Source organism: Acomys russatus, chromosome 13 (assembly GCF_903995435.1).
Source record: "Acomys russatus chromosome 13, mAcoRus1.1, whole genome shotgun sequence".
Lineage (NCBI taxonomy): Eukaryota > Metazoa > Chordata > Mammalia > Rodentia > Muridae > Acomys > Acomys russatus.
In genome coordinates, this window is record NC_067149.1 from 45,080,442 (window position 1) to 45,100,169 (window position 19,728).

At 46.0% G+C, this 19,728-nt stretch overlaps 1 protein-coding gene across 1 annotated transcript; it reads left to right on the top strand.

Moving 5' to 3' along the window:
- Window positions 1–6,137: 6,137 nt before the first annotated feature.
- Znf239 (zinc finger protein 239) lies at window positions 6,138–7,148 on the top strand. Its single transcript, XM_051155169.1, has one exon. The coding sequence runs from the start codon at window positions 6,428–6,430 to the stop codon at window positions 7,133–7,135; it is 708 nt and encodes a 235-aa protein (XP_051011126.1). The 5' UTR covers window positions 6,138–6,427; the 3' UTR covers window positions 7,136–7,148.
- The last annotated feature ends 12,580 nt before the right edge of the window (window positions 7,149–19,728 follow it).

Here is a 19,728-nt window from a genome sequence, read left to right on the forward strand (position 1 = left end):
GAGGAACTAAGAAATAAACACAATTCTATAAAAATGACTTTAATAAATTTCTCTTTTTTTTCATAGATCTCTCTACCTATAAACTGGTTTTGAAGCTGGGAAGACAAGACTCTCAGGTTGATTTGAACATTATAGAAATAAAAATTATCATGAAAACGTATAGCCAGGCATGGTGGCACATGCCTTTAATCCCAGCACTCATGAATTAGAGGCAGGTGGATCGCTGTGAGTTTGAGGCCTGCCTGGTCTACAAAGCGAGTCCAGGACAGCCAAGTCTCGAAAAACCAAAAAAAAAAAAAAAAAAAAAAAAAAAAAGAAAGAAAGAAAACATACACCCTGGATTCCTAGAATGTGGAAACTGGTACCTTAAACATTGGGTTTAAATGCTCTAATCCATTTTTATCTGAAAGCACAACATCTAATTTAAGTATTCTAAATAGCATTGGCTCCAACAATAGGCCTTTCCCAGCTTCCATCTTCTGTTGTTAGTTTTGGTTGTAAAATACCTGAGACCCTCTCGGCAGAACAAAGTTCAGTAGTCTGGCAACTGTAAACATTGTGTCTAACCCTCTGTGCCATACCAAGGCATTTATAAAGTCATATTCAAAAACAGAGCAGCCGGGCCCCAATTAGGGCACCTTCCAGCCAATCCTGACAACCTGAGCTCAATCCCTGGGACCCACATAATAGAAAGAAAGGACTGACTCCTGCAAGTTGGTTTTTTTTTTTTTTTTTTTTTTTTTTTTTGGTTTTTCAAGACAGGGTTTCTCTGTGTAGCCTTGGTCATCCTGAACTCACTTTGTAGACCAGGCTGGCCTCAAACTCACAGCGATCCACCTGCCTCTGCCTCCCGAGTGCTGGGATTAAAGGCGTGCGCCACCATGCCCAGCTTTGCAAGTTGTTTTTTGACTTTCACACACAGTGGCAAGGGTGTGCTCACACACACACACACACACACACACACACACACACACACGCACAAAAATAAATAAATATGTGTAAAAATAACTATGTAATTTAATTTAAAAATGCAAAGCAGTTTCATGTCCGAGGTTTATGAGTTTTGTGTCGGGCTGTACTCATAGCTTTCCTGGGGCACATGTGGGCTACAGGTTGGCTGTGTATGACACAGGTTTACCTAAAAACGATTCTGGAAGACTATTGCACACATACTAGGAAAGCACTCTGAAGTCCTTTTGGTAAGTGAAACTTAACTACAGATTATAATATCAATTCTTTAGAACTTCAGTGACTTTTTTTTCTTTTCTTTTTTTTTTCCCCCGAATCAAACAAGTTTAATTCATTTCCTTTTCACATCACATTTACATTGCTACACCCACTTTGTTACTTTTGAAGCATTTTATGGTTATATATTACTGTACAATACAACAAAATTGGAATCATTATAGGTGGTACAGAGAACCCAGCACCCCTTGACAGACTGGGAACTGACAGAGAGCTTATAGACTGGCTGCAACTACAAGGAGTGGACGCAAATATAATAGAAAAGGTAAATTTCTTTCTTTTTTTTTTTTTTTTTTTTGGTCTTTCAAGACAGGGTTTCTCTGTGTAGCATTGGCTGTCCTGGACTTGCTTTGTAGACCAGGCTGGCCTCGAACTCACAGCAATCCGCCTGCCTCTGCCTCCCAAGTGCTGGGATTAAAGGCATGCGCCACCACGCCCAGCTGAAAAGGTAAATTTCTAAGTCAAAGTATTCCTATGATATTGTTGAAAAGCTGCTTATCCATCAATCAAATGTTTGTTTCAGATTGTTAAAGAGGATCACACACTTTCTGATACTCTGTTTTTCTGGGGTTTTTTGTTTTGTTTTGTTTTGTTTCAAGACAGGGTCTCTCTGTGTTAGCCTTGGCTGTCCTGGACAAGATTTGTAGACCAGGCTGGCCTCGAACTCACAGCGATCCGCCTGCCTCTGCCTCCCGAGTGCTGGGATTAAAGGCGTGTGCCACCACGCCCTGCCTCACTTTCTGATACTCTGAAGGAGATCACTAAGGAAGGCCTAAGGAGCTCCAGACTCCCAAGGCTTCATAAGAGCTTCCAAACAGTTTGAATAATAGAAACTGTTTTTTCATGTGAGTACTTAAAAAAATAAAAAATGCTGGGAGCTTCCCCCCAACTTCTTTTTTTTTTTTTTTTTTTTTTTTTTTTTTTGTTTTTCCGAGACAGGGTTTCTCTGTGTAGCCTTGGCCATCCTGGACTCACTTTGCAGACCAGGCTGGCCTCGAACTCACAGTGATCCACCTGCCTCTGCCTCCCGAGTGCTGGGATTAAAGGCGTGCGCCACCACGTCCGGCTCCCCCCCAACTTCTTAAATTCTTTCCAAAGCCTTAGCAAACATAGCTCACTTCCTCAGGTTCACAGTGAGGAGGCACGAGGCATGAGGCACCAGGCCTTTCCTTACACTGTTGTTTGTGTGCCCACTTCCCTATACAGAGCCAACAGCACTCTTAGAGAACCATGTCCAGACAAAGACAACATTTTTTTTTTAATTTTTGCTTTTAAGAGATTACATTTGAGAAGTCGATGGCTGGCTTCAAGTTTTGCTTTTCTTATGCAAACTCTTGTTTTGCAGTGGTGGTGTCTCCTGTGCAGTCTCCCAGCACAGAAAACAAATTCTGGAGTCCTCACAGTAAGCCAAGCCAGGGACATTTTCCTGATTTAATGGCATCAATGTTTGTGTCTGTTCCATTTTAAAAATATATTTTTTTATTTGAGAGTCCATTGATCAAGCTTATGATCCACGTTTTTAGTTATTTATATCCAAATATATTATTGTTGGCTTTTAAAAAATATTCTAAATTTATTTATGTAGAGTTGTACACGTGAACACAGGCATCTGAGGCCAGAAGAGGGTTTTGGGCTCCCTGGAGTTAGAATTATAGGCCTTTGTGAGCTGCACAATACCGACCTGGAAACTACTCCTATAAAATATCCAGGGATGTAGCCCGCTGTTGTGGCACATGCCTTTAATTCCAGCACTCGGGAGGCAGAGGCAGGTGGGTCTCACTGAGTTCGAGGCCAGCCTGTTCTACAAAGAGAGTTCCAGCAGAGCTCGGGCTATTATACTGAGAAATGCTGTCTGGAAAGACAAACAAAACAAAATCCAGCGATCAACTCCTCTGCTCTTCTCTCTCTCCCTCCTTCTCCGCCTCCCTCCCTCCCTACGGAGATGAAATTGAAGACGCTGAGGTTACACCACACTGCTCACTTCGATAGTAACAACTTCAGAAAAATTTTAAGGTTGAAGGTAATATTATATTGGTTAGTTCCACTTCAGCATTATTTTAACAAGTGTAAAGCACCTTGGAAAGCATTATGTAACTCGAACGCGTCACAAACAGAAAAAGTGAAAAACAACTTGAATTACTCAAGGTCCGCCTCCACAAACAGGGGCCCCTTCGTCGCCGGAAGTGGCTCGGAAGTAGCGCTCCGCCCGCGGCCTGCCGGGACTTGTAGTTCGAGTCCTCGATGACGCCCAGGAGTCCAGCGTTACCAGGTGTGGGTCCTACCTACGCAAGAGGTGAGCACGGCTAGGCTGCCTCAGGGGCCAGCTGCGGTGTGCTGCTCCAGATGAGGGGCGTTGCCACTCGGAGCCAGGCTCAGAGGCTGGGAATGCGCCAAGCCGCAGTAGTCCCACGTGCGAGCAGCCGAGTTACCCCCAAGTCACGTTCCGGGACAAGGCCACCCCCACGGAGGCCAGGCCCCTAAGGTAGAGCAAACTGCGCCTCTCAAGACACCCTCTTTCTCAGCCAAGCTCTGGCCTGGGTGGTCTGAGGACTAAGTGGTTGGCCTCCGCACCAGTCGAGTGACTTGACCTTTTCCAAAGAGGGTATATTGGTGGACATCTGGAGACCAGGAGGAGCTCCTGAGAGAGACCCCTAAGAGATTCCGAGGGGTACTGAAGTTTATGCTGCGCAGCACTGTCCCCTGCGTCCTAGAAACCAATTAGATTTTTGAGACGAAGGTCAGGTGAGGGATGTTTGTTAGCTGGGATACACGCGGAGAGAAGTTGCACAGAACCTGAGAACGCCTCCAGAACTTCAGAACAGAGTCAGGGAAGTCTCAGGAGGTGGGCACGACCTGGAGAACTAGCTTTGGAATAATCTGCCCTTTTTGAGAATATGACCAAGCTCAAGGTGATTCGGAGGGCCCTTCACCAAAAGCGCCTCACCTCTGAGCTAGCTAGATACAGCTTTTCTTAGAATATAGTAGGACATCAGCATGAAGCACCTGCCTAGAGTCAGATCGTGTGCCTTGTGGTATTTCTCTTTCTTGTCAAGCGTCATTGTGAGATTGGGTACTTTATACAGAGGGGAACAAGAGCACTGGGGATTAAAATATAACTAGCAATGGGATCAACAGGTTCAGCGTCAGTGTCTGCGGACTGGGAAGTGCCACTTTCGCTCTCACTACACTGTCTGGCCACCATGTGGAGCACGTCTCAAGACATCCAACCGCGCTCTTATACTGGAAGACTATACAGCATATTTGCCCCGTCAGGCATTTCCCTCATATGTGTTACCTCTCCATTGCTAAGCTGCTAAGAATAGTATATGTTGGGTTTGTAAGTTTCGTTAAGTGAGTTTGTAAGGAGCAAAGACTGATTTCTGCTCACAGTTCAGTCATTTTAATCTAGCATCGCTTGACCCGATTTTGGCCCTATGACACAGTTTTGTTCACCTCATATGGGAAAGACCTGAAACACCCCCCACTGACCTAAATGCTTTCTTTCTTTCCTTTTTTTTTTTTCCCCCTGTTTGTTTGCTTTTTGAGACAGGGTTTGTCTGTGTAGCCTGGGCTGTCCTGGACTCACTTTGTAGACCAGGCTGGCCTCGAACTCACAGCGATCTGCCTGCCTCTGCCTCCCGAGTGCTGGGATTACAGGCGTGGGCCACCACTTCTATCATTCTTACCACAATTACGTCACAGTACTTGTAAAGTGGGATTTGTTGACTAGTGTCAGCCCAGAAACCATGAAGGCGTATGCACTAGATTCAGAGTAAACATTTATTCAACAACAAAGCAATGCCTCGCCACAGGTAGTTTGAGACATACTGCCCCACCAGACAGACTCCTGGAGAGGATGAAAGCATAGTTGGACTCCTTTAGTGTGTGGGCCCTGCTCAAGGCCCTGGGGAATGCATGTCAGCTTTCTGTGGCGAGGAACTTCAGTGGGAGTGGCATGGACACAAGAAAATGAGCAAAGTCATATAAAGAGCATGGAGAAATTAAAACCAGGTTAGTGACAGTGTGGTCTGGATTACAATGCAACAGTACTTCTGGGGGCCAGCAGCCTGGCTGAGACCTGAGTGATCAGGAGCCGGGGGTGAGGTGTAGGAAAGGAACACCCTGGAGAGGAGACTCAGGAAGCTAAGTGAAAAAAAAAAATTGGACTGCTTTTTGAGTTACCAAGTATCGAGGCCTTAGGTGGAATCCTTTGTTCTTATCATTAAATTCTGTTTCCTAGGAGAGTCAAGTCTAATACAAATTCTGTGGCGAATCTTCAAGAGAAAGGCCTTTAAGAAGCTGGAGAGGTGACTCAGAGGCCTAGAGCACCCATGGCTCTTTCAAGGTCAGTTCCCAGCACCCACATGGTGGCTCACAGCCACCCATAACTCCAGCTCTGGGGGATTCAATGATCTCTTCTCGCCTGAGGTGCACAGACATGAAATACTTACACTTACACACATGAAATAAAAACATCAAAAAAGAGAGAGTGAGAGAGAGACTTCAGGGTTTACCACAGTGGGTTTCCTAATTTTGGAAGAAATGGCAGTCAATCTCTGGAAGTTGAGTTTATACTGTGAATCTTCAAGAAGTGCACAGAGATGGTGAAATAGATTCCTTCAAAAGTGAGAAGCATCTTCCCATATTTCCAAAAACCACAAATTATGGTGACTCTAGAGTTATTTCAGAAACATTGAAAGTGAAAAAAATATTTATCTTTGAAATTCCAAGCCAGATGACCAGGCACGACCCCTCTGAGAAGCTGTGTAAGGAGCCTCAGGAGGGGAAAAGGTCTCTTTGTAACTGAAGAAAGAACTAAGGGAAAAGGAAGGAGGGAGGAGCGTCATCCCATAGAGCAATGCGCAGACGATCCTCCAGTTAAGCTTAGTCCTGATGAAACTGAGCCAGTAACTGCACCGCCCCCTGGTGGGACAATTTGCCAAAATGCCCAGTTCAAAGACTCTTCAGTTCCCTTTGAGTGTAACAGTAAAGACATTTGTAGCTGGGAGTCACCATTAGTCACTTGCAGTCTTCAGAGAGACCACACAGAGGAATCCTGTAACTGATGATTTGGGTGGTCATCACCAGCGCAGATGGTCCCGTCGTCAAGAAAATCCCCACCCCAAGAGAAACTCTGCACATTCGGTCAGTGTGGTGAGGACTGATTCAGAACTCACGACTAATGCTTCATCAGAGATCGCCTGAAAGAAAGAGCCTGCGGGCGTGGCGCTGTGGGAAGGGCCTCCCCTGCAGCTCCAGTCTGTTTACCCAGCAAGCAGGCCCCATGGATGAGAAGCTGTACAAGTGTGACAAGTGTGGCAAGGGCTTCACCAGGAGCTCAAGTCTGCTTGTCCATCAGGCAGTCCACACAGGGGAGAAGCCTTATAAGTGTGACAGGTGTGGGAAGGGCTTCAGTCAGAGCTCAAAGCTGCACATCCACCAGAGAGTGCACACTGGAGAGAAGCCCTATGAGTGTGAGGAGTGTGGCATGAGCTTCAGTCAGCGGTCGAACCTGCATATCCACCAACGTGTGCACACGGGAGAGAGGCCCTACAGGTGTGGGGAGTGTGGGAAGGGCTTCAGCCAGAGCTCCAACCTCCATATCCACCGGTGCACACACACCGGAGAGAAGCCCTACCAGTGCAGTGAATGTGGGAAGGGCTTCAGCCAGAGCTCGGACCTCCGGATCCACCTCCGGGTGCACACTGGGGAAAAGCCCTACCACTGCGGCAAGTGTGGGAGGGGCTTCAGCCAGAGCTCCAAACTCCTCATCCACCAGAGAGTGCACACGGGAGAGAAGCCGTATGAGTGCAGCAAGTGTGGGAGGGGCTTCAGCCAGAGCTCAAACCTCCACATCCACCAGCGGGTCCACAGGAAGGCGCTCCATTAAGTGACATGAGCCCACTCAGTTAGAATACTGCTATTGTAAAGATACGTGCTTGTCATGGCTGAGGGTGCATATCAGTGGCGAGAGCTTGTCTAGCATGCATAAGGCCTTGGATTTGAGCTCTAGTACCTCTACATACAAAGTTTCAGCAGGGTGAGGTGGCACACGCCTGTAATCCCAGCGCGCTGGGAGGCAGAAGCAGGTGGATCTCTGTGAGTTCGAGGCCAGCATGGTCTACAAAGTGAGTCCAGTACAGCCAAGGCTACACAGAAAAAAACAAAACCTGCCTTGAAAAAAACAAAAACAAGTTTCCATTACAAAGCTAAGTTTCCAGTATAATACTTTCTGTGTGTAGGAGTATGTGTGTGTTCCTGCAGAGAGGGGTACCTGTGTTGCACACTTGTGTGGAGGCCAGAGGTCTCGGGTGCTTACCACCTTTTTGTTTGAGACTGAGGGCCTGTCACTCATGGTTTGGAATGTCACCAATTAAACTAGGATTGAGTTCCAAGGAGCTGTCTCCACTTCCCAGCTCACCATGGCTAGGATGACAGGTGTGTGCCACCATATCCAACTTTTTTATGTGGGTTCTGTCTCAAGCTTGTGAGATAAGAGCTGTTTCAAAACTGATAATAAATTACAAAGGAAATCTAGCTCCCAGATAACTTTCCTGTTGTGTTTTTATAAGAAATTAAGGAGTAGGGACTGGAGAGCACAGCAGGTAAGGGTGCTGCCACCAAACTGATGGCCTGAGTTCCAAGCTCCAGAACCTGAATGGTGGGATGAAGGAACCCTCTCCACAAGGTTTCCTCTGACAGCAGAGAAGGGGGAGGAGGGAGAAATTTTAAAAAATAAAATAAAATAAGGAAAGAAATTAAGCCCGGTATGACGGCATAGCCTTTACTCCCAGCACTTGGAAAGCAAAGATAGGAGGATCTCAGCCTGCTCTACAGAGTCCAGGACAGCCAAGGCTACACAGAGAAACCCTGCCTTGGAAAAAACAAAAACAAAAACAAAAATAAGCAAACAAAACAAAAAGGCCAGCATTCATCAGGAGCTTGTGAAAGGGTTTTCTATCCCCAAAAGGAGCCCCTCCCCCACTACTCATCCTCCTTAAAATCCACATAATCTGTCCACTGTTCTCCCCTGGTTCCTAGCCCTGGCCACATCGAGTCTGCTTGCTTTTCTCTCAGCTCTCGACTCTTCCAGATGCCTCTAGCTATTGTCTCTCTCTTGTCCATAATAAAACCTTACCCCTAATGGAGAAGTTTTGTTGGTAGTTCTTTACTGAACCCTCTCAAATACACATAGCAGCATCCTACCTCAAAAATAAAATCTAGGGGCTGGTAAGATGGGTTAGTAGATTTTTGGGGGGTTTTTTGTTTTGTTTTGTTTTGTTTTGAGGCAGGGTTTCTCCGTGTAGCCTTGGTTGGTTTGGACTCTCTTTGTAGATCAGGCTGGCCTGAAACTCAGAGATCCACCTGCCTCTGCCTCCCAAGTGCTGGGATTAAAGGCATGCGCCACCACACCTGGCTGAGATGGTTTAGTAATTAACACTTATTCTGACAGAGAATGCAGATCATCGGGTTCCCAGTACCCACATGGTGGCTTACAACTATCCTAACCCCAGTTCCAGGAGGTTGGCAAAATGTTCATACACATAAAATAAGTCTATTACGTTGGCCTAATAAATGCTTATTATTAGGCTAATTATTTTCTAACCTGCTAGCAATCACTGAAAACACAGACACCTGGTATATTTTAAAATAGCCTTAGTTCACCTGGGGCAGGGCAGATATGCCATTAATTCCAGCACTAGGGAGGCAGAGACAGGTGGATCTCTGTGAGTTCGAGGCCAGCCTGGTCTACAAAGCAAGTCCAGGACAGCCAAGGCAACACAGAGAAACTGTCTCAAAAACAATGCCCCAGGGGCTGGAGAGATGGCTCAGAGGTTAAGAGTACTGACTGCTCTTGCAGAGGTTCTGAGTTCAATTCCGACAACCACATGGTGGCTCACAGCCATCTAAATGAGATGTGGTGCCCTCTCTGGCCTGCAGGCGTACATGCAAGCAGAGCACTGTATAATACATAAATAAATAAATCTTTAAAACAAAAACAACGCCCCCCCCCCAAAAAAGACATTAATCCCCTAAACTACTTCCCATATTAGGGCAGGTATCCCATGCGATCTGCTTCTAATAATTTCTATGGTGCTACCTGCCATCCATAATCCCAAATGCTTGCTAATGTTCATCATCTAGGCCAAATCCTCCATCCAAGCCATGTGCCTTCCTTCCCACCCCAACCCCCACCCCCTAACCCCATTCCCTTTTTCCTTCCCAAGATCCTTCTTCCCTCCAGTCTTGGAACCTTTGCCATGCCTACCTTCTTCCAGCTCTGCCCAGGTATTAGCTTTTTTTTTTTTTAGTTTTTTAAGACAGGGTTTCTCTCTGTATCCTTGGCTGTCCTAGACTAACTTTGTAGACAAGGCTGGCCTTGAACTCAAGTGATCCACCTGCCTCTGCCTCCCAAGTGCTGGGATTAAAGGCGTAGGCCGCCACTGATTTCATGGCCCAACTACATAAATTTCTACATACTAGTAATACATAAATAAAAAATAATTTGTGTAGGCGGGTACCGGGCTGTAGCACATGCCTGTAATCCCAGCCCAACACTCCAGAGGCAAAGGTAGGCAGATCTCTGAGTTCGAGGCCAGCCTGGTCTACAAGGAGAGTCCAGGACAGCCAAGGCTACACAGAGAAACCCTGTCTCAAAAAAACAAAAATAATAAATAATTTTTTTATGCCAAAATGGGGGAAATCCCCATAGAAAGTGATCAGTATTGCTGAGAAAAATTAAATTAGAATAAAGGCAAGGTAGAACATACCTTTGATTCCAGCATTTGGGAGGCAGAGGAAAGAGGATCTCTGTGAGTTCAAGGCAGCTTGGTCTACATAGTGAGCTACAGCATAGCCAGGACTATGTAGAGAGACCATGTCTCAATAAAAAAAAGGAAAAGAAAAAACAAACAAAAACAACTAATTGAGACAAATACTGTGTTCATAAATTGTAAAGAATATTAATGTGACCATTATCCTAAGTCAGTCTACAGATTTAAAGCAATGCCAAGTTCCATTAGTTTGAGAGTAGAAATAAGGATAGACTTGACAAGATAATTTAAACAGTTTACACCAGGGCTGGAGAGATGGTTCAGCGGATAAGAACACTGTCTGTTCTTCCAGAGGTCCTGAGTTCAATTCCCAGCAACCACATGGTGGCTCACAACCATCTATACTGGAATCTGATGCCTTCTTCTGATATACGGTGTACATGCAGATAGAGCACTCATAAATAAAATCTTAAACAAAAGATATGTTTTTTTAAGTGTACACCAAAATAAAAAGTATTAAGTAGTCAAGGCAATCTTTAAGAATAAAGGCAGAAAAAAAGAATAGAGGTAGACTCTAGAGGCAGAGGCCAAGTGGATCTCTCAGAGTTTGAGGCCAGCCTGGTCTACAAAATGAGTCTAGGACAACCAGGGCTACACATAGAAACCTTGTCTCGAAAAACAAAAACGACAAAAAAAAAAAAAAAAAAAAAAAACCAAAGGTTTAATCATAACAGGGATGAACCTAATTTGTGTTTACTATAAGATGGCCTTAAAACCTAAGATGGAGGCAAGCCGGTTCATCAAAAGGTATTAATCACGAGTAATAATTTTTAATGTATATAAGAGCCGGTTCAACAGGTAACGTGCTTGTCACACCAGAAGAGGACCAATTTCAGACCTCTGGCATGCACTGAAGAGGAAGCTCTAGGGCCAGAGAGAACAGGTAAATGCTTCATCCAACGCAAATGTCAGTGAAACTCCAAGGTTACTACCGTGTTAATAGCCGCGTACATGTGCAGTGAATTATTTAGCTCCAAATCACTTGAAAAGTGACTTTCTTGATTTATAAGTTTGTTGTTTTTTAAAACACGTCATCAAATTATTACATTTAACGTGGAATTTGAGGTGACCTAAATCTGTCATACCAGGCCAGTTACTCAAATATACCTCCAGAATAAATTCTCTCTTTGAAGTTATGCTTGCAAAAAAGAAATGAAGTTATGCTTGCACCAACAACTTAGAGAGGAAAAGGGGCCCAATGTGAAGGGGCACGGGTTGTCACCGCAACCCTTGTGGTCTCACATTTACACTTCCATACACCTCCTCTGATGGTCCCGGGAACTAGGATCCAGTTTACCGGTTTAGCGTATAGTAACTTGACTGGCTCACTTCCGGGCGCCAGCTTGACGAACTTCCGGCATCCGGTTCTACCCACCGGGCTGCGTAGCTCGCACTAGGCCTAGCGCCCTCCATTATCAAGTATGACGCAAAGGCCCAGACACACCACAAACCCAAAAGTACAAGCGCCTGAAGGTAGAGGAGTCCCCACGATGGAAACAAGTGGCGTGGCGCGTACCGTTCCGTCCCTGCGCCGCCTCCCGAAACCCCTGGCGGCGCGTGCGCCTTACGCACAGGCCCCCGGCTGCTCGTGGCGCAGCTCGCCCGGCGCGCTCGCACTAAGGCGCCAAAGTGTGCTCCGACGAGATTTGCACTGCGCGTGCGCACGAGCAAGGGCTTGCAGTCTCCGCGCCGCACGCCAGGGGGCGAGCTGTGCCCTTCCGCGAAGTTTACAGTGCCGCGCGTGCGCAGAAACGGCCGCGCGCCACAGTCCGGGGAACACATGCGACCCCGCGGAGGGAAAGCATAGTGACAGCCGGGTTCTCACCGGAGCCCCATATATACGTGGCGTCGGAGATCTCGGTGGAAGTGGCAGTGATGATAAAACGCCCAACAGAATGTGTAGATTAAAATGCAAACGAGAGAAAGTGGCTGGAGTACTCGCCTAGCACCCGGGAGACACTGGCTTCCCTTCCCAGCACCTCAAAATGAAAGCATGGAGAAAATGACTCAGCCTCAACTCCTAAGGCTACTTAGGAACCGAACTATACAAACTTTAGAAGGCGCATGCGTGTCAGACCTCTCTCCTTTTCCCTGGTTGGACGCAGGAAGGAAAGATGAGCCATTTTGTCAGTGTTGTCGCTCTTTCTACGTCTGCTTTAACCATTGGGGTCAGATCCGGAAGTGTATGTAGCCTGAACAGAGTACGCAGTTTCTGTCCCAACAGATGGGCGCATGCTCGGTCTTGTTACAAAATAATAAAAACGTTCAGAATGCAAAGAGAAAATAAATAAAGGGCATGAGTGCTTTCAAAAAACAATGCTAAAATTTTCTTGGCTTGGGCTTGGAGGAGAGTTCAATGGTAAGACTGCTTGCCAAGTATGTGCAAATCTGATTCTAGATTCGCTTAAAAATTATTAAATATTAGAATTCAGGGAAAATAACTGAGTAAAATAGCAGCACAAGCCAGGCATAGTAGCGCATGGCTTTAATCCCAGCATTTGGGAGGCAGACAGACCTCTGAGTTTGAGGCCAGCCTGGTCTACAAAGCGAGGCCAGGACAGCCAAGACTACACAAAAGCCCTGTCTCCAGGAACCAAAAAACAAACAAAAATAAAAAGCAAAGCCAAAAATATTAGTAAACTGTGTATTTGGAATTTACGGAGTAACATACTTTTAAATATTCACATTGTTTGAATATTTACAGTTCAGACTCCCAGATAGGACAGGACTATTGTTTCTTGGTTTGGTTTTTGAGAAAGGGTTTCTCTGTGTAACCCTGGCTATCCTGGAACTCACTTTGTAGACCAGGCTGGCCTTGAACTCAGAAAGTCCAAGATAGCCAAGGCTACACAGAGAAACCCTGTCTCAAAAAAATCAAAAACCAAACAAAAACAAACAGCCTGCATGCAGGGGTCAGCCAACAAAACAAAATGACAGCAACCCCCCAAAAAATTAAAAAATAAAAAATAATGGCAGCAACCCTAGTCAAAGGAACAAAAGGCTTCTTATAGCGAACTGGGGACTTCTAAGAGGGTGTGCTATCTTCTACTTTGGGTGCACTAAGGAGCAATCGCAGGGTGCATAAGCTGATAGGCTGGAACTGAATGGCCAGTCACCCAGTCCATTAGGCCATATATGGTCACATTAGTGGCTGATTGGATCAGATCTCGACCCACCTACCCCCCTACACACATACACATGCGGACTGGTGGGGCCAGTGCCTGTAGGTGACTTCTGCCATGGGCCTTTTAGCAGTGTCCCTCCTGTCACTTTATAGTGCCATCCATAAGCTTGGAGTTATGATATACACCTGAAACCCAGGTCTTAATAGTGGAGAGTGTCCTACACACACACACACACACACACACACACACACACACACACACGAGAGAGAGAGAGAGAGAGAGAGAGAGAGAGAGAGAGAGAGAGAGAGAGAGAGAGAGCTTGCACGCAGGCCTGAGGTACTGCTTAGAAAAGCCTACTTGCAAGGGGAACCCTTGACTGGCCTTAGGGAACTTATATTGTATATGTGTACCCTAAACTGATATAAAATTTACTCTAAATAATAAAAGTGATTTGTTGTGCATACATTATGCAAGCAATTTGCTTTATGGTGAATAACTACTGAATTAGTTTCTTCCTTTTGTTAAGATAAAATAGTCTGACAAGGGCTAGAGAGATGGCTCAGTAGTTAAGAGCGTCACCTGCTCTTCAGAGGTCCTGAGTTCAATTCCCAGCAACCAACGGTGGCTCACAACCATCTACAATGTGATCTGATATCCTCTTCTGCAGGGAAAGCACTCATACAATTAAATAAATTTAAAAAAAAAAAAAAACCTTTAAAAATGTTCTAACAAAAGCAACATAAGGAAGATTTGGGGTTTTTTGTTTGTTTGTTTGTGCTCACAGTTCCAGGTTATTCATAGTTTATTATCCAGGTGCAAATTGATTTATTATACTAAGAAACGTTAAGATGGCTGGGCATGGTAGCACACGCCTTTAACCCCAGCACTGACTGGAGGGGGGGGGCACGGGAGGGGCTTCGATGTTTGAGGCCAGCCTGGTCTGCATAGAGAGTCCAGGGGATGTTACTGCTATTGTGTCACTAACTTGGTCCTAATGTGCCATCAAATTCCCTTCTAAATGTTTGTGTTTATGCCCATAGATTAGTGCTACTTGTAGCATATTTGTTTGACTTTTCTGTTTTGTTTTTTTTTGTTGTTGTTGTTGTTTTGTTTTTTCCAAGACAGGGTTTCTCTATGTTATCTTGGCTGTCCTGGATTCCCTTTGTAGACCAGGCTGGCCTTCAACTCACAGAGATCTGCCCTGCCTCTCCCTCCAAGTGCTGGGATTAAAGGTGTGCGCCACCATGCCTGGCTTTTTTTTTTTTTTTTTTTTTTTTTTTTGAGACAAGGTTTTGTAGACCAGGCTGGCCTCGAACTCACAGTGATCCGCCAGCTTCTGCCTCCCAAGTGCTGGGATTAAAGGCGTGTGCTACCACCACCTGGTTGAAATGAAGTTTTTAAATGGGAAAACTATGAGTAAAATGTGTTTCTTATATTCCAGATACCAGGTCATCCCTTGTAGGCAAGACAAAGATGAGCTGAGCAAGTGTCATGACTCACTGATCGAGAAGCAATTCAACTACGTTCACTAAGCTGCTGGGAGCTGCAGCCTGGCCAGTTCCCTGAAGGGAGGACACAAATTACAGACCTTAAAGCTCATACACTGGACTAGGAGGAAGTTGCTCTGAGAGGATTCCACACATCTGCAATGCTCAAGCATTCTACTGTTTGCTTTAGTAGTGCGTGTGGTGGTGTAGGATTGCAGTCTCAGTACTTGGGAGGTAGAAGTAGGGAGGTCTGGAGCTCAGGGTCATGACAGTTACAAAGTGAGCTCAAGGCCAACCTGTGACTTGAAAGCATTTAAGAAAAAATAGTACAAAACTAAAATACTACAAGAATAAATTAATAAAAAAAAAATAAATTATGAAAAAAAAAAAAAAAAACACTAAAATACTATGGGGCTCCGTGGCACAAGCTTTTAATCCCAGCACTTAGGAAGCAGAGGCAGGTGGATGTCTAAGTTCTAGGCCAGCCTGGTCTACAGAGTGAGTTCCAGGACATCCAGAGCTACACAGAGAAACCCTGTCTTGAAAACAAAATGACAACAAAAAAACCACATACAAACAAAAAGCCCCCAAAACCATGTACCCTACTTTTGAGCTACAGCCCCCTCCCCCTTCGGTTGCAGCAGACAACTTACTGATCAGTACATACATGTATGAAAATCAGCCAGTCATGGTGGTACACACCTTTAATCCCAGCACTGCAGGGGATCGCTGTGAGTTCGAGGCCAGCCTGGTCTACAAAGTGAGTCCATGTCAGCCAAGGCTACACAGAGAAACCTTGTCTCAAAAATCAAACCAAACCAAAACAAAATGAAAAGAAAATGAATGCCATGTGGGAAAAGAACTGTCTCACTGGTTGAGTACTCAAACAGGGCCTATGAGAAATAAATCAAAGCCCCATTGGTAGAATAATTGCTTGAAGAGGAAGCAATGCCACAGACCTGTCTAAAAAAATCCTATAACAGAAGACCAAAAAGACCATGCTGCTTTTAGAGTTGAGCATGATGACGCACACCTTTAATCCCAGGACTTGGGAGGCAGAGGCAGGGGGATCTTTTAGTTCGAGGTCAGCCTGGTCTACAAAGTGAGTCCAGGACAGCCAGGGCTACACAGAGAAGTCCTGTCTCGGAAAAAAAAAGAGAGAGAGAGAGAGAGAGAAACAACAACATGCTGCTTTCAAGGAACTTCATTATATCCCCCAAATAAGGCTAAATATTTATAGGGGGGAAAAAACCTCAGCATCCAATAAAAGCATCAAACTAATGTGGTAGGACTCCCCTGTAATCCCAGCAAGAGGCAGGTATAATGCGTTCTGGGACAGCCTGGGCAACAAGCAAAACTTCATCTCAAACAAAACAAAACTTACTAGGGGTTGGAGAGATGACTTGGTGGCTAAGACCAGATCCCAGGTTCAGTTCCCAAGGCCCATGTAACAGGCTGGGTGTCCTGAACATGCCTGTAACACTGGCTCCCAGTGGAGCAAAGACAGGAGGTCATTGGCTTAGGGAAAAAAAAAAAAAGAGTGAGCCCCAGGTTCTGATAAAGACCCTGGTGCAAAGAACAGTGGAGAGTGATAGAGAACACCCTCTTCTGTCTCCACACAGACCTGAGGAGCCCATGGCGCCCTCACACTCAGATGGAGGAAGAGGGCTGAGGAGATGGCGCAGCAGTTAAGAGCAATTGCTGACCTTGCAGAGGACCTGAGTTTGGTTTCCAGAACCCACATAGTGGCTCACAATCATCTGTAACTCCAGATCCAGGCGATATGACGCCCTCCAGCAACCTCTCCTGGTACCAGGCACACACAGGGTGCACAAACATAAATGCAGGCAAACACTTATACACATGAAATTTAACAGAGAGAGAGAGAGAGAGAGAGAGAGAGAGAGAGAGAGAGAGAGAGATATGAAGCAGTGTCTACTCCAAATAGTCTTTTTGTTTTTGTCTGTCTTTATGTAACCCTGGCTGTCCTGAACTCACTTTGCAGACCAGGCTGGCCTTGAACTCATAGAAATCGGCCTGCCTCTGCCTCCCAAGTGCTGGGATTAAAGGTGTGCACCACCACCGCCCAGCCACTCCAATTAGTCTTAACTGGAAGTTTTGCCTTCATTGAATTTGGCAGGAGTGGAGGTAGGTTCTAGTCTGCTCTCCAATTTTTTTTTTTTTTTTTTTTTTTTTTTGGTTTTTCGAGACAGGGTTTCTCTGTGTAGCCTTGGCCATCTTGGACTCACTTTGTAGACCAGGCTGGCCTCGAATTCACAGCGATCTGCCTGCCTCTGCCTCCTGAGTGCTGGGATTAAAGGCGTGCGCCACCACGCCCAGCCTCTGCTCTCAAATTTGAAGTCCTCCTGCTTCAGTCTTTTATTTTACCTTCATTTATTTGTTGCTTTGAGACAGCAGGTCCGCCTGTGTAGTCCTGGCTGTCCTGGAACTCACTTTGTAGACCAGACTGACCTCGAAGTCAGAGATCTGCCTGCCTCTGCCTTCCGAGTCCTGGGATTAAAGGCGTGCGCCACCACCGCCCGGCTGCCTCAGCCTTTTAACCTCTGGAATTCCATGTGCGCTGTCTGCTCCACCTGAGCAGAAGTGGTAGGTGAGAAGCTAGAAGGGCTTTGTAAATTCGAGCCTGCAGCAGCTTTCGCTCCCCTTAGTGTCTGGCACTGCAGACAGGAACAGCAGGCAGAGGCAACCGCAATTGTGCCTTCTAATGTTACCATCGCTGGGCAGACTTTCCTTACTAGGTCTCTTGACCCTTGCCAGCCATCAGCATTACAGCCTGAGGTCAGAGACCCTTGGCCCTGAAGAAGTGTAAGCTCTCTGAAGCTCTTGTTGGGACCAGGCCCTTCAGGTTCTCACTTGACCACTTAGTTGTTTTTTTTTTTTTTTTTTTTTTTTTAATCATCTCTCTGCTTTCTTGCCGTCTGTTTCCTTTTTCTCTTCCTGCCCAGCCACTCTGGAACTGTTAGCTATTCTTTACTTGTCAAACGCCCTGTGCGTGGCTCTATAACTCAGTGGTGACAACTCAAGAGACCTATCTCTGCCAGGACTGCATTCTGGAGCCAGGATGTGAGCCTTCAGTGTCCGATACCACTCAGGACCCAATGAGCCTTGGGGTGGGGCGTTCAGCATCACCTATCCACCATGGACACTGCTATGGGAGTCTCGCAGGCCTCCTCAGCTTCTTTAACGATTAAATAGCAGTTGCTTACTCTCTGAGCTTAGATGCCATTGCCCAGGCTTGGAAACTGGGCACTAGTGACAAGCTGGGCTACTTGAGAGCCTAGCAGCAGACACCAGATGCCTGGTAGGAGCACGGGGGCCTCTTTAGTTAGAAGCAATGGCGGTCCACGCTTCACTTTAGGAGCTGAGGTACAAGGCTCAACAAGCTGAGCTTTGTAGTAGCCCCAACTAGGCACAGGAAACCAGGCATGAATTGCTGGGGTGGCCTCTGGGGCTGCCCGGTCGGTCCTCTTCAGCTGTGAAGCAGGGACACTCACTCTCATTAGCTCTCAAGCCTCTACAGTATCTTTTAGGTGTCAAGCCACCATGGCTCCACAGCCTCCACAGCTCCACGGCCTCCACAGCTCCACGGCCTCCACTGTCCTTGCATGCCAGCATCCTTCCTTGCCTCTTCCTTAGTGTTATCAGTTCAGCGCACACTGCAGAAGGCAGGCGGAGAAAGGCCTCCTGGGAGTTATCCAGCTTGATGCAGCAACATCAGGGAGACACACGGTAGAGCCTCCCAGCCAGCTCGTTTTATGCCACACTGCATGCACACCACAGAAAAGACCAGGAGGCCAAGGAAATTAATGAGCCCAAGATACTGTATGCAACAAACTTAGCAGGCCAGGTGTACCGTGGCATGCCTGAAATCTTGTCACTCAGGAGACAGGGGCAAGAGGTAAGTACACTCACCTTCCAGGCAAGTCATGGCTGCATTGGAAGATCTTGTCTCAAAAATACAGTATTATATAAAGCATATCCAAAGGAGTTACAAAAAATTTCAAAATTATGTGTGTAACTATGTGCAGAGGTTCAGGCCTAGAACTAGAGACTCCTGACCTAATTTTGGACTTGAACTCGGGTCCCCTGGAGGAGCAATGCAAGCTCTCCAGCACTGAGCCACCTCTCCAGGTCCCCAATGGACATTAAAACCAGACAAGGGCTTAGGAGTCGATGATTAGAGCAGAGCAAAGTGAGTAATAACTTTGGGGTTTTTCCTATTTCTTATTTTGCCGTATCTTCTTTTAAAACTTAAAAATATTTTTAATTGTTTTGGGTGGGGGGAGGCACACGTGGCCTAGGGCACCTAAGGTGGTTTGGAGATTCACAGGAATCTCCTTCTGTCTACTCTGTTGGTTCGGAGGCTCAAGATAGGTGCTTAGTCTTGGCCACAAGTGCCTTTAGCAGCTGAACTATCCTCCCTCCAGCAGAAGGATTTTTGTTTGTTTGTTTGTTTGTTTAAGGTTCTTTAAGATAGGCTTTCTCTGTATAATAGCCCTAGCTGTCCTGGAACTCAGAGAGATTTGCCTACTTCTGCCTCTTGATTGCTGGAACATGGCTCAGCCTTCGGATTTTTGTTTGTTTATTTTTTTATGAGTCTGTGTTTGTGCCCCAGGTGGCCAGAAAGGTTTCAGATTCCCTGGAGCTGGAGTTCCGAAAACTAAAGATATGGGCCACCATGCCCTGCCAAGATGACAAGCTTTAAATGCCTCATAAAATTTGTTTCTGGTAAGTGAATGTGTTCTCTAAAATAAAACAAAACAGAACACCGCCCAAAACCACCACAACAAAAACTCTTCGGGTTAGGATGGCTCACTAGGAAGACAACCAGAACACCTAAGTTCCAATCCCGAGCACCCACTTAAAAGCTGTGCATGGTTGGAACCTCAGCTTAGGGGACAAACAGATCCCAGGAGCTCACTGGCCGGCCAGCAGCGACAAAACTACAAGATTCAACTTCAGCGAGACCTGGTCTCAAGGGAGTAAGGTGGGGCTAGAGTACCCGACATCCTCCGT